Here is a 19,031-nt window from a genome sequence, read left to right as displayed (position 1 = left end):
AGTAAATCGGCTGTGACAGACGGACAGACGGACAGACGGACATGACGAAACTATAAGGGTTCCGTTTTTGCCATTTTGGCTACGGAACCCTAAGAACGAAAAAGTAAATGGGGTTTCCGTTATTGTCAATATTTAGAAGTTTCCAGAAGGGCGGCCTCAGCTCCGCCACATTATTAAATTATTCAAACATGATTTTGTTTTATTCGGGAGCTGCTGGAAAATCTGTTTGGAAATCTTAAGATAACAATGTTTCTTGAAAGTTTTAATCTTTCAAACTAAAGTTGTAATGTCTATATAGGTTCAATGCTGACATTAATACACTCACGGACAATGAAACAGTTCCACTCACAAAATGCCGACAGCAAACGACCACAATTTTTTCAAACATTTAAATTAAAATTTGAACACAATATTACCGTGTTTTGTTGGTAATATCCTGATGTTCTGTCAAATGTACTTCAATAATGTAGAAGGCGAAATTATGCTAGCCTTTTCAGTTTAGAAGTAATTTGGTGTTTTTCTCAATGGAACTTTTTCAATGCCCGTTAGTGTATAAGTAATCATACTTCATATTGTTAAGCTTTTCGACGAAAGCTTCGCAACCTCGCCCGCCGTGGAATTTCCGGAATCAAAATTAGTTTTTTAGTATGACTCGGTCCGACTCCATGGTAAAGTAAAGTTCGTAGACACAGGACAACAGTTAAATAGTAGGTAATTTTGAATTTTTAGATTGATTTCTTTAATTACAGACGATTTTGCGTATGTAAGTAGGACTAAATACGACACTATATTTTTTTTCGCAAAGTTCCAATTCTGTAGGACCACAAAAGCTCACGCGACACATTATAACTCACTCGAAACTCACCTACGCACCACCTTGTCACAAGAGAAAACTAACATGGCTGGGCCTATCTATAGTTACTATACTAGAGCCTAATTCTGCGAAAGAAATTGGAAAACGAACGAAACATTGTCAATCAAAAGTTAGATAATTTCACTGCCCAGAGGTTACCTACCTGTACCTATTGTGCACTAGAATCACAGCCTTCTCTAATGACTAGAATAGGGCCTTCAGGACGAAGCTTTGCTCGATCGTTCAGTGAACCTGGCTAGGACTCTGAAGCCAGACAGGTCGCGAAATTTAAGTCTAGAATTCTAGAACGTTCGCCGCCGGAGTGGTTTGAATGAACGGCCATATTGTCTCGTGTCGCACTGTACTGGGACTCGTTTGTAAAACTCTTTTGATTTTGTTGGATTTTGTATGCTTTATTCCTTGGTAGTAAGAGTAAGTAACAGTTTTATTTTTTTGAACAGAAAATTATGTGATGTGATGAGATGTTAGGTATTTGTCAAGACGTTTCTGTTGTACCGACAAGATAGAATCTTGTTCGTTTATTGTTTATCAAAGCCTATCTTCCACTTTTTTAATAGAATGTCATTGTTAAAGGCACCGAAAGCAATATTGGATTAGAAAATAGGAATTAGATTTAAACCGTAAATAGTATTTTTTGGGTGTCATAAATTAAGTCGTATTTGGCTATAATATATAGCGTATCACAAGCATTATCATACAATCGGTGCAGATAGTGGATTATATCTCCATATCCGATAGTAGATAGATAGATAGAATACCTACTCTTTATTTGTACACCAAAAAGACCAATAAAATTAACAAGAAGTAACATAATTAGATTAATTAGGGTAAAAAAGCGGCATTGTCACTTAAAGCGATCTTTGCCAGACAACCTTTGGATGGATGGAATAAGAGATTGAGGATGGGTGCAGTAACATCCACTATCTTACTCAATGAACTGTAAAAAGGGGGCTATATCCTCGGGCATGAACAGTAGGGTTACCACCACCGAACATTAGTAATTAACAAGGCATAAGCAGTGTCGCTCGCTTGTCAAATCTAGCGTATCTTGTATGGATCTGACATAGTTACAGGTCCAAGTCCTAATTACAGGAAGTCAGGTAAAAAAAAAAAAGTTCTACATATTTGGAAGGGTTCCGCGGTTTGGTCCACATATCGACGGCAAATTCACATAAGTGCGTCCACTTCATCGGCTTTCGGCATTGCTGACGCCGCTTTTGTATACATTTATGACAATCCGTTTGGTGCGATACGTACGATACCGATAGATAAGTCAGGTCACCTTTTGTCAACGTTTACAACGAATATCTATTCCTGTGGGTACTTTCTTACTATAATTATTTACTCGTCATTGTTTTCAAGGACGTCATATTATTTTCATTAGGTTCGTACTTAATTTTCTTTGCGTGAAAACATGATTTCATGAGCAACAGATTATATTATTGATACGAAATACGTTGTATGCTAACCTTGCGATATATCTAACAGTGTCAATGACATTTTTGGCGGGCGCTTATTGGACATTTGACATTGACGTCTTAAAATAACTTCGTGTTTGGGAAAATCTACTCTACGGGTTTTCACCGTTTTGATACAAAGACTTTACTTATAAAGAGTGATGTAAAAGAGGTACTAAGCTGAAAGGGGTTGAATCAGAAGGTCATCCCGATCAACTTTTTACAGCATCCTGTATATAGAAAATAAGGTTAAGCACATAAAAGTGTTTATTAGTAATGGCTGATTCGGAGCTTTCTGTAACCTACTGATAGGCTTTTTGAGCTTATGAGGCAGGAAGCGAACCGTATCGCCGTTTTTATAATTTCATGTAGGTAAGATAAGTACTCTTTATTTGCACCAAAGCAGAACAACATACAAAATTAAACTTAAATAAAAACAGTACTTACAAAAATATCTTATAGCAACATATAGCAAATTAGCAATCTCTACCAGACAACCTAATAACTTTATCATAATTACTTACCTAAATGGCTCCGGAAAGAACAAAATAACTTTTATCTATACTTTACAATTTAGGTACCTATGTACAGTCAGCTGCATAAGTAGCTGTACACTATTGTACCTTGTCAGACTACCTACACAACAAACCATGAATGTTTGAATAGGCAGTTTGAGAGTTTGATAAGGTAAAAAAGTGTACAGCTACTTGCAGCTGACTGTACATACGTATATGATAGTCCTTGTGATTATGACGTCACCAACTATGATAGCGATCGGAAAATGCAACCCAAATTAGGAGGATTTTTTTTTCTACGCTATTGTTTTTGCAAAGTTAATTATCCCTTATGTAAATACTGGGTTTGTTGAACTCAAAAAATATGTATTCTGTTCAAGATTTGAGCATTGTTCATTAATGCATTCAGTATTTATTAAATGAACACGGCTTTTTGTAGCAATATTAACAAAAGTTTATTCGAATTATCCCCTCTTATTACTAGTACACCCAAATATACTTAACAAATCAATATGGGTTTACAACAAGTACCTAATTTAAATTTATATTTCTACTAGCTGTTCCCGCGCGCTTCGCTTCGCCTTAAAAAGATTTCCCGTGGGAATTCCGGGATAAAAAGTAGCCTATGTTCTTTCCCAGGGTCTAGACCGTATGTATACCAAATTTCATTCAAATCCGTTCAGTAGTTTTGGCGTGAAAGAGTAACAGACAGACAGACAGACAGACAGACAGACACAGTTACTTTCGCATTTATAATATTAGTTAGGATATCAAATACCTACTTATGTTTTTTTTTGTCGTAGCAAGTAGGATTTTAAAATAACCTCTAACCAACTCAATCAGTCAATCTTTCCTCTATGTCACTGCTTAACCTGCCAGGAAGGAAGTCGGAGAAAATCCTGGCACAGCATGAAAATTATCGCGAACAATGCACGAGCGAAACAAAACACTACGAGCGACGATGTCGACAGCTCGACAATCTTTAACATAATAGATTTATTTATACTTACTTAAAATATTTTTGATAAAAATGTACTCTGACAGTTTACAAACCCGAATCATAATGAGTTAGATTTATGCATAATATTAATTACTTATTTAGGTAAGTACTTACTTAGGGTACCTTAAATATAAATGTTTCGCTTTTAGTAAAGTTGTTAAAATTTGTTATCTATCCTTTACTTTTAACTTTTCCGACCTATATAGGTAGGTATAGCTCGTAGAATTCCCGAATAAATTGCATGGGAACAGGTAGAAAATGGATTAGATGCATACCTAGGTCATAGAACAAGCGGATTCGGGTATGGCATAGGTAAACAAAAACATAAAGCAGTGAACTCATTGGAAATGCTCGAATTTTCATAACATTGCCAACGTCACGCGGCCTCAGGGGGGTCACTCTATATCACGAAAAACTTAGTTTCAGAGTGCTGCTGTGCGAGCCACGACTCTATCTCGTTGTATTAAACGTGCCGATTGCACAACAGCTCTCGTTCGTTCGTTTATCGTCAGTATAGAGTGACCCTTCAGTCGCTCGAACGAACGGTCACCGACTATTTTGGTATCCATCCGAGCCACGCACAACGCACTAAACACAACATTATAACCTCTAACACCACGCAACAAGACTCCCACAGCTGAACAACAAAAGTTGTATCAACTACCACGCGCAATATTTCCAATGCATCCCTCGCGCACGACTTTTAACCGTAACACCTGGTAATAAGAACACAAAAGCGGAATAAAAACAAAGCCTAACTGCACTGAAACGAACTTCTAGCGAGGCTTATACAAAAAGTGATTATCACTTTTATTAAATGGTAATAAAGATTACTTAAATACAACTCTTTGGCTTGAAGAGTACGAGACGGTATTTCGGTGTATCGAGGTCAAATCTATCTCCGAGATAAAAGAGGCGACAGAAAAACGAAAACCACACTGTGTATGAAGCGAAAGTGTTCACGTGTACAATTAATTGTTATCGCCACGATAAAATTATCTAGCTATCACCCATATCGGCAATTAAAACAACAATACTACGTGAAGCGAGAAAGAAAACTGCCCTCACATACAACTGAAATATACACACACACACACACAAACACCGATCATGTATACATGCACACATGCACATAACGTTAGAACACTGTTAGCACACTCATCTACATATACTTACTTAAACTGTAAATATGTACTTATAGCCTGCCTAGAGTCTGAATCTAGTACCTACTTATTATGTAGTTTAATGTTATGGTATAAATGTTACTACTTAACTAGTACTAGTACCTACTAGTACTTAAGTTATAATCTGATTCCTCGATTAAGGTAACAAAGTGTAACATACTACATGACTACAATGAACTAGACCTATAAAAGTATTGGGTGTATATTATAGGCCTCGTTCAAAGGACGCATTGATAAAACTCTTTGTCTTTACCACACCAGTTTTTCATCCCATGAATTCAATTATCCCACGTTAATATAGTCGGTTCGTAACTGCTGAAAAAATATTAAGAATATCTGTAGTAAGCTTGTCTAAGGTATTAAGTTAGAAGTTTAATAGTTTAGAAAAAAAAGTACAAACTGTTACCTACTTATACACTCACGGGCAATGAAATAGTCACTGTTCCACTCACAAAATACCGACACCAAACGACCCAATTTTTTCAATCATTTAATTTAAAACTTAAAAAATATTACTTACAATTTTTGGTATAATATCCTGCTTCTCAGTTAAATGTACTTTAATGTTGCAGAAGGCATCTTTAAGCTAGCCTTTTCCGTAAAAGAGTAATTTGGTGTTTTTCTCAGTGGAACCTTTTCATTGCCCGTGAGTGTATAAGTATAGGTAACAGTTTGTAGTTTTTTTTTCTAAGCTATTAAACTTCTAACTTACTACCTTAGACAAGCTTACTACAGATCTACAGATATCCTTATATTTGTTTATACCCGAGTCTGCGTTGTCCTATGTTAGGCACCGTATACAGTACCTAAGTCGATGCGGCGAATAAGCATAAGCAAGCCTGATTTCAGAGGTTTTTGCGTTCAAACCCAAGCTGCCACTTGTCAAATGCACACTAAAACGAGGTAATAAATATCCTCGATTTAAACTTCATCATGAGAGTAATATACAATTACAGTCATACTATGTCTATCCTTAGCGACTATTCCGCGAAGCTGTTGCCAAGTGATATTAGCTCTTTTCACCTGCGCAATACGGAGTGGTATGGATTGAACCGGTTATTATGTGTGTCGGGTGTATTTTACGTAATGCCGGCCAGAATTAATTGGAAAACGGAAGCTTCAATATGAACAGTGAACATAAAGATTTACTTACTTTACCTTTGAGTAAAACATCATACTTATGTATGTAGGTAGTAGGTACAGTATACGGATAAAATTATCACGTAAATAAGACTTTAGTCAATCTTTGTGATCGTAAATATTGTAATGTAGAGCAAAATATTGTTTTCATTGCGCACAACAAATTCTTTAATAATGACGAAGAATTGACATTGCGACTAAAAATCTCGTAAGTCATAACATAATTATATAAGTTAACCTAATGAAATGAAAAGACTCTGCATTACTCGAAATGGAGCGCATTTTGGTAGCGCATTAAATGGTGGAGCTACCAAAAATTCGACCGCTCTAGCTTACGAAAAACTATTTTTCAGATCGCTGCCTGCCGATGCCGCCCAAACCATCTCGTTGCTTTTAACGTGCCTGCCGGTCGCATGAAAGCTCTCATTCGATATGTTTTGTCAAGCAAGCTAAACTAACCCCGCAGCACGCACGATTTGGCATCAAGAGTCGGTTTTGTTGAAAAACAAACGACGACCGCGCGATATTTGACTCGAGCGAGCGAGACCGACAGAGAGAGACAAAACATTCTTACTTACCTGCCTGCCTGCTTTAAATAAAGCGGTTTGTATAGTGATTGATATTTTAATGCTGTTTTTAAAATAACTTACCTACACTCGTTTGAGAAAATATTATCTGTCTACCGTTCAGCTCTGAATGCATTGTTATTTAATAACAAGGAGTTTGCCTAGCCTTGAAACTGCTTGTTTGTTTTTAGCTTAAATATGGTCTTGTTTTGTTTTTTCAATTTAAAGGCATTCGACCTACATTATCGCATGAACCTTTCGTTGAAGTAAGTATACTATTATTAGGTACCTAGTTACATGTAATAGCCTCATAGATTAATATTAAACAATGAAAAGCTATAATGTGGCAAGTTACTTGGCGACCCTCCTTGCGGGGTGAAAGAAGTGGCGGGGGCGAGGTAGCACGACATGCTATACACGTAGTAAAGTGTGCCCGGATTAATCTCGCGATAGCTTGTAACTATTTCTGACGTAAGTAAAATTTTATTCTATGACTGTTCCCGTAAATGTCATATTTAGCTTAAAATTTATAGTTTGACAGCATTAAAATTTGGATGTTTACCTTCAGAATATCTACCAATTTGAATTTATTTATGTAAAAGTGTTTTATTTTATAAATCAATTTCCATGTCACTTTCATGTTCACTCTCTGTTTGAACTTGTTCATTCACGTCGTCATCCTCATCTTCATCATCGTTTTCATTAACTTCAATTATAAATCTAAGACAAAAACCAAAAAACATTGTATCTACTTTGAAGTATAAAGTACTAGAGTACGCCAGTCATATTAGTTCAGTGTACACCTATAATATTTCATGTTTAATTTACATTAAATTATAAATAAACAATAACATACCTGTCCAATACATCGTCAAATACTCTATCAGATTTATAATATTCGTCTTAATTTTTTAATACATGGTCGTCACAATTTCTCCACTTTTCAGGCGAATAATTAGAGAAAAGCAACTCTAAGTCTTTTATCTCTTTATCTAAGTTAGAGTCAATCGACGTTCTTGCGAGCTCGCCTTTCACGTACCGCCACACAAGTTCAATAGGATTTAATTCCGGGTGGTATGGGGGTAGGCGAAGCACGATATGACCATTTTTTTTCAAAATTTCACCAATTTTGTAATTTTTCTCTGTATTTTGCTCATTAATTACTTTCATTAAATCACATAAATTTTGGTTGCTTTCCTAGTTACAAGAACTGACAACTGACGCACTGTCATATGGACTCTTCGTCTTTGTTGTACTTACTTTTTCGTATCTGACTGCGCAGTACCAACCTTTAGCCGCGTAGCATGACTGATCCGGTACGCTGTTCTACAAGAAGGCTATATTGAGACATTATACGATTTGTTGTTTTTAACGTTATTTTGTTGACGAATTATAGATACCTAATAATAATATAACGATAATATTAAAAAGGCCTCAACACTCATCCTAAGACGATAATGGACTCAGGATCAATGATCTCATGTGGGTCGCACTCAAATTATGACAGACTATATAAGACATGTGGCCGCCTCGGCTGCGCGGCCGAGACTGCCGTAACAATGACATGCAGTGCACGCGTTCCCCTCCACCGCTACCCCTCCCGCTACCCGCTGTCGTCTTGGGTACCTCGTCCCCTCCGCGTCTTTCACCCCTCAAGGAGGGTCGCCAAGCAACTTGCCAATCTATAATTGGTAATTGCATAAAAACACCTCCCGTTTGTTCTTTATCTTTCAGAAACGTGACCGAAGGAGCCTTATCGCGACCCCTAAAATTGGTATCAGTCATTCGTCTCATCGCCACTGCGATACTGCCACCAAATTCATAACATCTAATAGTAATATCTACCCACACCTTATGTTATTGTATCTACTCTACTCCGTACAATATCTTTGCACTACGCACTTAGATTAATAATATACCTACGAATAACATGGCGTGTCACATAGAAAAACAAAGCAAAAACTTCGTACTGTTTACTGTCAAACTGTTTTAAGCTCAATCTAAGGGTGCTTTTCCACCAGAGATGTGCTATGCAGCTATGCTGCGAAGATGTGATATCTACGCTACGAAAATATGTGACCGTTTCCACCAATACTACGCTAGGTAGCTGTGCGAGGAAGATGCGCTACGAAGATGCGCCGCCGCAAAGTAGCTGTGCGAGAAAGATGCGCATCTCGAGCTATGCTATGTATCGATAGTAGGAAAACGACGGGGGCGGCGGCGCCATAGCTACACCACTCGCGATGGTCCATAGCACATATCCATAGCACGCATCCATAGCACACATCCATAGCACGCATCATTCCATACAAAAAACATATCTTAGTTGAATCCGTCTCCACCAGTGCTAAGCTATGATTAACCAATAATATGATTGGTGGATATCAAACGCATCCATAGCATCGTAGCATAGCACATCTCTGGTGGAAAAGCACCCTAAGACTCCGAAAAGAAACAGCTATTGCCTGTTTCACAGAATGTATGGAACAGTTTCCTCGCTGTTCCACAGTTGCTCCCATCACTCCCATATACTTAAATGAAAGTTGAAGTTGGTTATGATGACTATTGATGACCGATATATTCACCTGACAACGGTAAAGACACTCATAAAATTACACCCTCTATAGTACGATTACGTAGTAAGTTGTATACACGTTATATACTATGACAACGGTACTAGAATAGGTAAGTACAGAAGATAACTATGGCATGACGTTATTGAGGCTGATTTAGTATCGTATGATCCGATGTTTTTATAATTCCGTTTCTTTGTTATCTTTAAGTTGAAGTTACTTGATTATTTATTGGCTGGCTTATGTGAAGATATGAAATCCTTAATTTTTCATTAATCTGATAAGATATTTCTTGACATTATGAACTACCGTGGTAACTAATTAGGTATGTACTTTTTAAGTAGTAAAATACAACAAAGTGGGTAAAAAATTACCTAGGTATATGTGATTTATTAATTAATGAATTTATCTCTGCAATTGCAAACCTTGAAAAATTCCTATGTCTTTACATAATGTTCTTTGCTGTTGAATGAGTTTGTTTATGTTCCGACAGCATTGTGTTAGGCAGAGCCGCCGCCGCCGGTGAATGTTATGAAGCCGTAACAATATTTGCCAGTTACTGAAACTTCATTACTTATCTAAGTATCTCATTTTTTTTTACTAGCTGTTCCCGCGCGCTTCGCTGCGCCATTAAAAGTTTTCCCGTGGGAATTCCGGGATAAAAAGTAGCCTATGTTCTTTCCCAGGGTCTAGACCGTATGTATACCAAATTTCATTCAAATCCGTTCAGTAGTTTTGGCGTGAAAGAGTAACAGACAGACAGACAGACACAGTTACTTTCGCATTTATAATATTAGTAAGGATAGTAAGGATGTAGTATTCAGTGTTTGCCACAGACACGCTAAGAAGATTTTATACCATTAGCCCACCTGGCCATCAGGACCAAACTTCAATTCATATTTAAAAAAAATTAAAACTTTGCCAGAGCTTCTAGTTGTCCAGAAGGCGATTAATTATTTATCTTAGAAACAAAACTCGCTTCGGCCACAGGGAATACGGATCCAGTTAGATTTCATATTTTGAATCGATTCATTCGAGTTGGATTAATTCGAATGGTAATGGCCAGGGAAATGCCGTCATAAAATACAGGAATGTAGTGAAAATAGTTCCTAGGTTTATCTGTATACCTACTAGCTACTAGTTACACAACACTAGTTGGGAATGTAAACAGTGGGCTGAATCTGGCTGTTTTATCCACAACGCAATGCAACACCATTGTTTCAGATGTTATACCCCCGATGACAGTTAGTAGGTAGGTAATCATAAAATGGTCAACTTTAAATACTTTCATTAATATGAAGATGGTTTTGTACAAAAATCTACTATCTAATCTATCGTTATTACGTAAATATATATTATACATGTATCATTGGTTGAGTAAATCTCATTTTCCAGTTATCAAAATATACTAAGCTTTATTTTGCTAAAATAAAAATTTATTACTTAGTTATGTACTTACGAGTACATGTATCAGAAATAGTAAACTAAGTTTCCATATAATAATAAAATGTAGGTAAGTACCATTGAAGGATTATGTACTAGTAATATATTAGTTCAATGGTAAGTACCTATACCTAATACTGGACGTAAACACGAGATAAGTACCAGTCAGGGGCCTCCCACGCCACGTAACAACATAAATATGGGGGCGACCCGTGCGTACTCCGCGCATTGCATACGACTATTGTTGGAAAAAACGACGCATTTTTGTACTCATTGTCATTGTGCACTCTTAATAAATTTGAGCATTATTATCTCATTAACGTTAAAACAGAGAGTAATCTAGAGAAATACTAGAAATCTAGATCAGAGGAGCGCTAGAATTTTACAGAGCTAGTGTATCGTTTCTAGGGCGCCTAGCGGGAACGACGCGTCTTTTTGCCGACCGCGCCGGGCCCCTTCCACTAAACTGAAAGTACTGAAACATACGTCGTCACGACCACATACACGTTAGTAGAATAGAGTAGATTCAACTGTGCATAAAAGAGGCCTCATCTACTTCAAAAAATACAAAAACCAATAGTTTCTGTTTGTTGGCGTACCTACAAATAAGGAGGTCCTATACCCAACAGTGGGCGATAGAAGGTTGACGATGATGATGATGATGACCTGTTTCAAAAAGACCCTTTTTACCATTGAAACTTAGACGCATGCTAAACGATCTAAGCTGGCTGTCAAACGCCTTATAAATGTCAAATTTTGATTAAAACCACCATATTTTTTTTTAAATACTAACACATTCAGTATTTTGTGCAGGTAGTTTTTTAAAATTTAAATATTTTTAGCGGCCGCTTTCGCATGGGGCGGGTGCATTGATCTCCATGGGTCGATCACCGGCTACCTACTACTGCCATAGTCAAGTATAGTCGGCCCCATCCCATCCTTCTTTGTGCTCAACGCTCACACTGCAAGGGAATAGCAATTCAGTAAAAAATGATCTATTTTTTAAACTTATTTGTAAAATTGGATTTAGTGTGTTTTTAGCACCCAGTTACTTACTTTGATGTGGCGAATTAGCTGTCGTGTCGACATAATATTATTATTATTATCATTGGAATTAATTCTTCTACTAACGTATACGTTATACCTAATTTTATAATATTAATAAGTATGTTTTTCATGTTCTTTGTTTCGATTAGTTTTGAAAACTTCAACGCGTCCACATCCACACCCAATAATATCGTATAACGGGGGTACAGTTAATTATAAAAAGGTACCAACAAAAGAAAATTGGTGACCATTTTACAATGCACCTTATTAATTAGCAAAGAATGTAAAGAGTGTAGTATTGTATATTAGGGGTAGGTACTAAGGTAATTGTCGTTAACTAAGTATTTACGTTGCGGTAGTCTGAAACAGTTATGTAGTTAGCTAATGACTACGATAATAAGCACAATACTACTTTCTTTTTGTAACTAAACTGTGTGTTATTTAATGGGTATTATTTCGATACTGAAACAGTAGTAACTGGCTGGATTGTAAATAAAGCCATATTGTTTCTTTTCTCTATGAATAAAGTTTTGAATTTGGAACGCGCGCCGCCGCCGGCTAGTGATGTGACGATGACGTCGTCGCCGCGCTCGGCTCGCGGACGGAAGTCACGGTGAGCGGCGCGGCGCGGCCTTGCCGAGCGCTGCGAAGGTGAAAGTCTTGCCAGTCCGCCATTATTGAACCTCGACCCACCATCCTTTGCCGAGCAAACGCGACCGCTACACTAAATGACCTCGCACTTCCGCGTTCACCGAATTTTAAACCAGGCCAACTTTTTCAACTCTTAAAAAAATTATAAAATAACTTGACTGTTAAACTGTTATGTAAATAAATTCGCATTATGACTATGACATAATCCAAATTAGGTCTCATTGCAATTGGTAATGATGTAGCCACATTACACCTTCACGCTTGATTGAATACAGTAATTTGAGGGTCGATCCCACAGCTGCTTGTATGTCACATGTTTGGCTCGTATTCAAATATCGAATGTAATGTTACGGCCATTGGAACCAATAATTTGTCGCTGTTTTATTTCTTTCTTGTATCCTTAAATTCCTTCTTGCTGTATTCGAATATTCGAATTCGTACATATGAATATCTAAATCTGTTTTAGTAAATTTTGGCTTTATTTAATATTATTTTAAAGACCATTTCTTGTCTAATTGTTTTAAAATAAGTCTTCAAGACTTTTAAATTAGCTAAATACTTATTATATTTCCTGGAAAAATGCTTGTGACTACCTGACTGCCGGACATATTTTTACTTAACTGCAAGTTCTTAAATAAGAATTAAAAGTCTTATTTATACATGTTTTAAGTTCAAAAGAGGTCGTGATATTGTAATTGAAATTACTTGTTGTAAACCTTGTTTATTCACCTTGAATTTTAATACATTTTTGTATGTTTGTGCCGTTCATGTCTTGAGAAAAAAATTGCTCTGAATTGTAGCAACTGTGGGTATGTGGAAGCTTTAACCTAAATTCAAATTTCGCATTTCAAAAATATTAAAAAAACAGATGAATTGTGATGATTGTAATCCAAATAAAAATATTTTATCACTCTCCACCACGTTACAATAACCACAACTCATGTGTCTTTGTCATTATCAGAAACTAATATAATATGATGTTAATTTGCAAAGGCTATTGTTTCATTACAGTCATTCAAACTTTAACATTGCACGGACTAAGAAGTAGCTTATTAGTATGCTCGTCGAGATATGGAATAATTATTACTGAGGTTATCAACTGATTGATCCTTGACGTCCGTACCACATACATGTATATGTATATACATATACCTATTTAAAAAAGACTCAACTCAGGCCACATCGGCAGAAAGCTGATTTGATATTTAAACAAAGGTCAGATGATGCGACACCCTATAAATAAAATTGTCTAAAAGGCACACGGATTACAGTAAGGATAATGAAGTATCCTTTGCTAGGGGCGCGACGACGCTACGGGCATCGGCATAGGCACCCCCCGCGCCCTTCGCCCTCCCCCTCTATAAATCACCAACTTACGTATGTATGGAACGAAACGTAGTTTGGCGCGAGACGCGGTGAGGAGCGGACGTGTACAGACGGGTCCCGTTATCAAACAATGTTGTAACGCTCGGTTGGCTGTTTGGACAAGTGCTAAGTTGATCAGTTCATGTGATACAACTCGTTGAGGTTGCAACAATAATATGTTTAATTAACAGTTTTTTTTTTGGTTTTGACTTGTGAAGTGTTTGGTTTTACAAGATCATTGGATTGCCTTCTTTATATTTGGGATTATTGTTTTAAGGTAATTAACTTTTTATATATCTTTTTTTTTTTAGGAATATGTATATAATATATATTTTTTTAGCAGTATAAGGTTAAGAACAAATGTTTTAAATTAATGAAAAGATGAAAATAAGAATAAAAAAAACAGAACAAAGAGAATGTGAAAGTATGTGTGCCGTCACTTTGATTTATAAATAGGCACGTCCCTATTGCCGCTACTATTTGTCAACAGTTTTAATCATGTCTTTCTTTTTTATATATATTTTTAATGCAAAAGAGGTCATAATTTAATTATGAGTTCATTGCGGTTTTTAACGGCCCACTTCAAAATGTAGACTTCTACCTCATGTTAGTTGATTGAGAATTTACAAAGCTCAAACACACTAAGTACAAAATATATATGAAAAGTAGGTTATGTAAAATTTAAAATAAATTAAAGCTGCCTACATATATCATATTATCTCTACCTACCCTTCTATCCACAAAAAATATTATGTTGAGTTGACCACAATGGCTCATTGCTATTTTAGCACTTTTCTGTGTATATACTTTTTATATCTAACTTAGATATAAAAGCAAATAAGATAACATATTTTAAAGATGTTTGCTTACTTAAATTTTGAATTTAATTTAAAAAAATGTCTACATTTAGATCTTCCTAGCGTACAATAGAGTGAGCCTACAATAAACTGTAGTCAAATGCAAAAAGCAGTTGTGCACCCACGCTGCTTGGAAATTCTATTTCATTTCATTCAATATCAATACTTTGTTTGCCGTTTCCAATTTGCCCCTTTGTGACTGTATGTTGATATTTAGATATGATTTATTTTATGACATACCTATATGGAGTTTGATTGACAACATCATGTTTGTTACCTTTAACATTTTTATGGAAAATAAACCTTTGTTGCAACATGTTCATGCGACTCCTTCATATAATCCAGTATATTTGTATATTAACTTTTCAAATTGGTTACCAATATTGTCTCGGTCCGCAAAGTTCCTAATAAAATGTATTGCTCTTTTATTTCATAAAACACTGTGTGAAGAATGTAAATGACTGACCATATCCGACTCCCAATATCATTGGTTGCAGAGTGAGACAGAGACAAGAGATTGTAGGCCGCAGGTAGCTAGGTCCGCGTGTTGGAGCAGAGCACGAAATGACTGCGATATATTAGACCCATTGAAGCGGCGCCACAATCTACGTAATATTCGTATGCGAGAAACACCTTTCATCAGTTTACTTTCAACGCTACGCCTTCGTGGTGATCTTTAAAGTTACATTTATTAGATCGTAACCGGTGGGGTCGGCTGCGTCTGGCATAATGTCGCCTTTGCCTCCGAAAAAAAGCGTAGCATTTTTATAAATGGAATGTTTTTTTTTCTTTTCTCACAAGGCAGTTCTGACAGCTGGCAGTGGTTTGTCTCCAGTAAATCGACATGTTAACGCTACAATATAAATTTTGTGATTTTTAAACCGAGGAATGTAAATGAACCCGTGTGCTTTCAATTAAAACGAAATGATCTGAAGTAGCGCACGTGAACTATAGGCGGAGCTAAATATAACCGTTCAGAACAAATGTGTGAAGCCATGTCCTCACGTGTTTCCGATACTTGCCGTTAGGAAATACTCGTGATATTTAATTCATCATTGATTATGTTATTGCAAAAGAACTTTATTTTATGTTTTAAGTGACTAGAGCATCTTGCTATGGGCAGGTTGCCTCTGAATTTTAATTGCAATGAAAATTGTTATAAGTGTAGGTTCCAATCTTGGTGCTTGTGGTATCTTTAAAGCATTTTTGAACCCCTTCTTTATCTCCTCCGAGTATATCTGAAGATAGCTAGGAAACCGAAACTTTTTAGAATATTATAACCGTTTTGTTTCTTGAAATAAAGGCTTCTTCTCTGATTCCTTGACAGAATTACACATTCCGACGGAAAATACTGCGTCGTGCAGTGATCGAAAACAATTTTGTCTTTGTTGTAATAAATTATATTGATGATATTATAGTGATTAAAGATCTTGATTTTAACAATCCTCCTACCATATCTCAATTCTCAATACTTCGATAAACCTTAGGTCATTTCAACAAAATATTGAGTAAGTAATTATCTAAGTAAAGTACTTATATGTCAAGTGGTTTCTTTATTACATACGTATTAATCTGTTGAATTTTCCTCTTCATAGAACGTAAACATATGGCAAACAGCGACTCACGAGTGGTAATCATGCACTAAAATGACGGATTTATCAACGTCACCGGTTTCCTCTGGCGTACCTACGTAGCAGTGACGCAATTGCCTTTTCAATGTCTTATCTGGCGAGCGAGCGAGCCCGAGCTGTTGTCATTCGTCGTGCGATCACCTCGCTGCGCACACGCTTATTTCGTTGAACGATTTGTTCTTATTTTATCACACAGTCTTTGTTTCTTCTCACTTTTTAGTTGTGATAAGTGCTTTAGTCATATTGATATACTGATTTTGATATTGTTGAGTGTCAAGTGATTACAATGCTTATGACAGGATATGTCGTTTTGTCAGAGAAGCTAGAATTGCCTTGGAGGTGGGTTTTGAAGTTTTTGTTTACTACAGAGCGCTCCAAACTAATGACCTTTATAATATAACCGTATGTTTGTTATCGATTGTTTTGCTTGGCTTGCCGAGGATTGCGTTGTGTTAGTAATTAATTGATAGACACAAGCATTGTGCGAGTTATAAACCTGATTGGAGTTCAAGTACTCGCTGCATTGTGTTTCTGAGCGGCAGTATTGCCAAATTAGTCCTTGATTTTAAATTTCTAAGTAAAATAGGTAAGTAACTTAGCATAAATCGGAGTAATGGATGGGAGTGAATGATTCATACCCATATTTTTTCCATTCGAACCCAGAATGACTCATCAACAAAAACTAACCGTTCGCGACAAAGAATCCCTGATGAAGTCAGTGCAGTATTACGATAATAAACATTGCCCGTCAGAATTTTCCAATATTTTACGTAGCGTTAATGGTTTCTAACGTGTGTTTGTGTTTGTTACAGAATGACGCCGCAGGAGGAGCGGGAGGGGGCGCGGGGGGCTGAGATCGCCGACGCTTTTGAGGACGACATGTTTGGCCCCTCCCGGACGGAGCCCGCCGCTAGACCCAAGCTCTCCATGATCTCGGCCAGAATCAGGGCTAACGAGGAGCGCAAACGTGTCATCGACATCTGCTCACAGAAACTCGAAAACATCGAGGATCCGGCCCGTGACCTTCGCAGATCTGTCTGCATAAACAACACCTACTGTAGACTGAGCGATGAGGCGCGTAAGGAGAAGGAAGCGAGGCGACGCAGGGCTCGGGAAGAGTGTGATGACTCATCGTGGGTCGGCAAGAAGGCACGTCGGGCGGTGGAAGACGAGTGCCTGGCGCTATTAGACGCCATTCCAGAGCTCGGGGACGCGAACCTGGGCTGCGCGCAGCTGGCGCGGATGCCGCGGCAGGACGTGGGGCTCATCCCGCCCAGTCTGCTGACCGTGCTGGACTCGTGACCGAGCCGCGCGCCGCACCTACACGCGCTGCGCTGCGAGCGCTTCAGTGAGACGATCTGAAATATACTCGTATTGTGACCTCGAATGTGCTCGAGCCGTTGACCGCGTTTCCGAACGGACTCGCCGCGTTTCATAACGCAAGATGACTTCGGTACGCCCGCTCTATGCAGTCAGCAGGACCGAGACCCCGACATGGACTTCGAGAGGACAAGACACAATCACAACATGATATCCATTTTTTGTTACCCTACACGGACAGTTTATATAGCCAATTTCTTTGTTGTTTATGAAAAGTACTTACGTTATTGATAGGTATGTAACGTGTTTTTTTTATTATTTTGTATTTTAGTGAAAGTTGCTCAGTCGCCGACGATGGGCGTGGTCCAAATAGTGTTCAACGATTACTTTTTATTATTGAACTGAGAAGTGTCGCTACAGACATGACGTTGGCTGCAAAAGCACCAGAGATAGTGTGAAGACTCTAAGTTTGTAAGGAGGAATAATTATTCAATAGAATTAAGTTATAATATTATTTTACCATATTGTACGTGTAAATAATTAAATATTAAAGTGATTAAGCGATAGTGCAAAACGACTGGGAACGGTTGCGATCATATATTTAAAGATGACGTTTATCTAGAGAAATTTGAAGCAATTTTAATTGAACTGTTTTGTTTTTTAGTTTCGTCAAATTTTAATTTAGTTTTTCATTGAATAATGAGATTTTTATACAAATGATACTAAAGTATCAACCAAATAGTAAATAGCCATCAAAAAGTCTCAAAAATATAGGTTTAAATTTGTTTATTTTCTTTCAATTTTAATAATGTCACTTCAGTTTTTCTTTGAAATAAATTCTGAGGCCAAGATAATAAGGGGCCAATATTGTTATACAAAATTTTGAGTATCGGCCTTTATTTTTAAATTAATTTATGTTACCTTATTTTCCACTTGTTTGTTACCAATTTAGATTTTAAATGATCTTTAAAATAATTTAATGAAATTGAGATGGCCTACAATTGCTATCGTAATATCTTCGCAACAAATTAAATTGTGCAATTATTGTCTGACCGAACTGATAATTTGTGCAATGGCATCGCCAATTACCTAATATTGTTGGAAATCTCAATTTTTGTCGCAAATAATATAGTGTTTCGTCCGTCTTCGCCCCTCCTATACACGTAGGTACAGCACTGCAAATAGGGTGGGAGTTAGGGCATGCAATACCGCAATACCGGTATTCGTAATACCGGTATTAGGAGCAAAATTCACGCTTTTTTCAATACCGGTATTGAAAGTTAATACCGGTATTGAAGTAATACCGGAATCGGACTTTTTTAGGCTATAATAAAGCGATTAAGATATAGTATTCCTATGTACTGTGAAAGCGCACTTGTTTCCAACCGTTTGATGCAGTCTTCGGCCG

General features: G+C 37.1%; 1 protein-coding gene across 2 annotated transcripts in view; it reads left to right on the top strand.

Annotated features, from left to right (window-relative positions):
• Positions 1 to 18,816, top strand: part of LOC105388839 — a 39,576-nt gene extending 20,760 nt beyond the window's left edge. The window contains exons 1-2 of one of the 2 annotated variants that reach the window (XM_011559846.3): positions 16,272 to 16,642; positions 17,116 to 18,816. In XM_011559846.3, the coding sequence (XP_011558148.3) occupies positions 16,590 to 16,642; positions 17,116 to 17,605 (543 nt within the window). In that variant the 5' untranslated portion in view covers positions 16,272 to 16,589 and the 3' untranslated portion in view covers positions 17,606 to 18,816. Of the gene's footprint in view, positions 1 to 16,271; positions 16,643 to 17,115 lie in introns of those variants that run through there. The other variant, XM_011559848.3, reaches the window with a different exon arrangement.
• Positions 18,817 to 19,031: the final 215 nt, after the last annotated feature.

Source organism: Plutella xylostella, chromosome 18 (genome assembly GCF_932276165.1).
Source record: "Plutella xylostella chromosome 18, ilPluXylo3.1, whole genome shotgun sequence".
In the NCBI taxonomy this organism is placed as follows: Eukaryota; Metazoa; Arthropoda; class Insecta; order Lepidoptera; family Plutellidae; genus Plutella; species Plutella xylostella.
The sequence above is the reverse complement of the archived record's forward strand: the minus strand, read 5'-3'. Positions and strand labels throughout refer to the sequence as shown.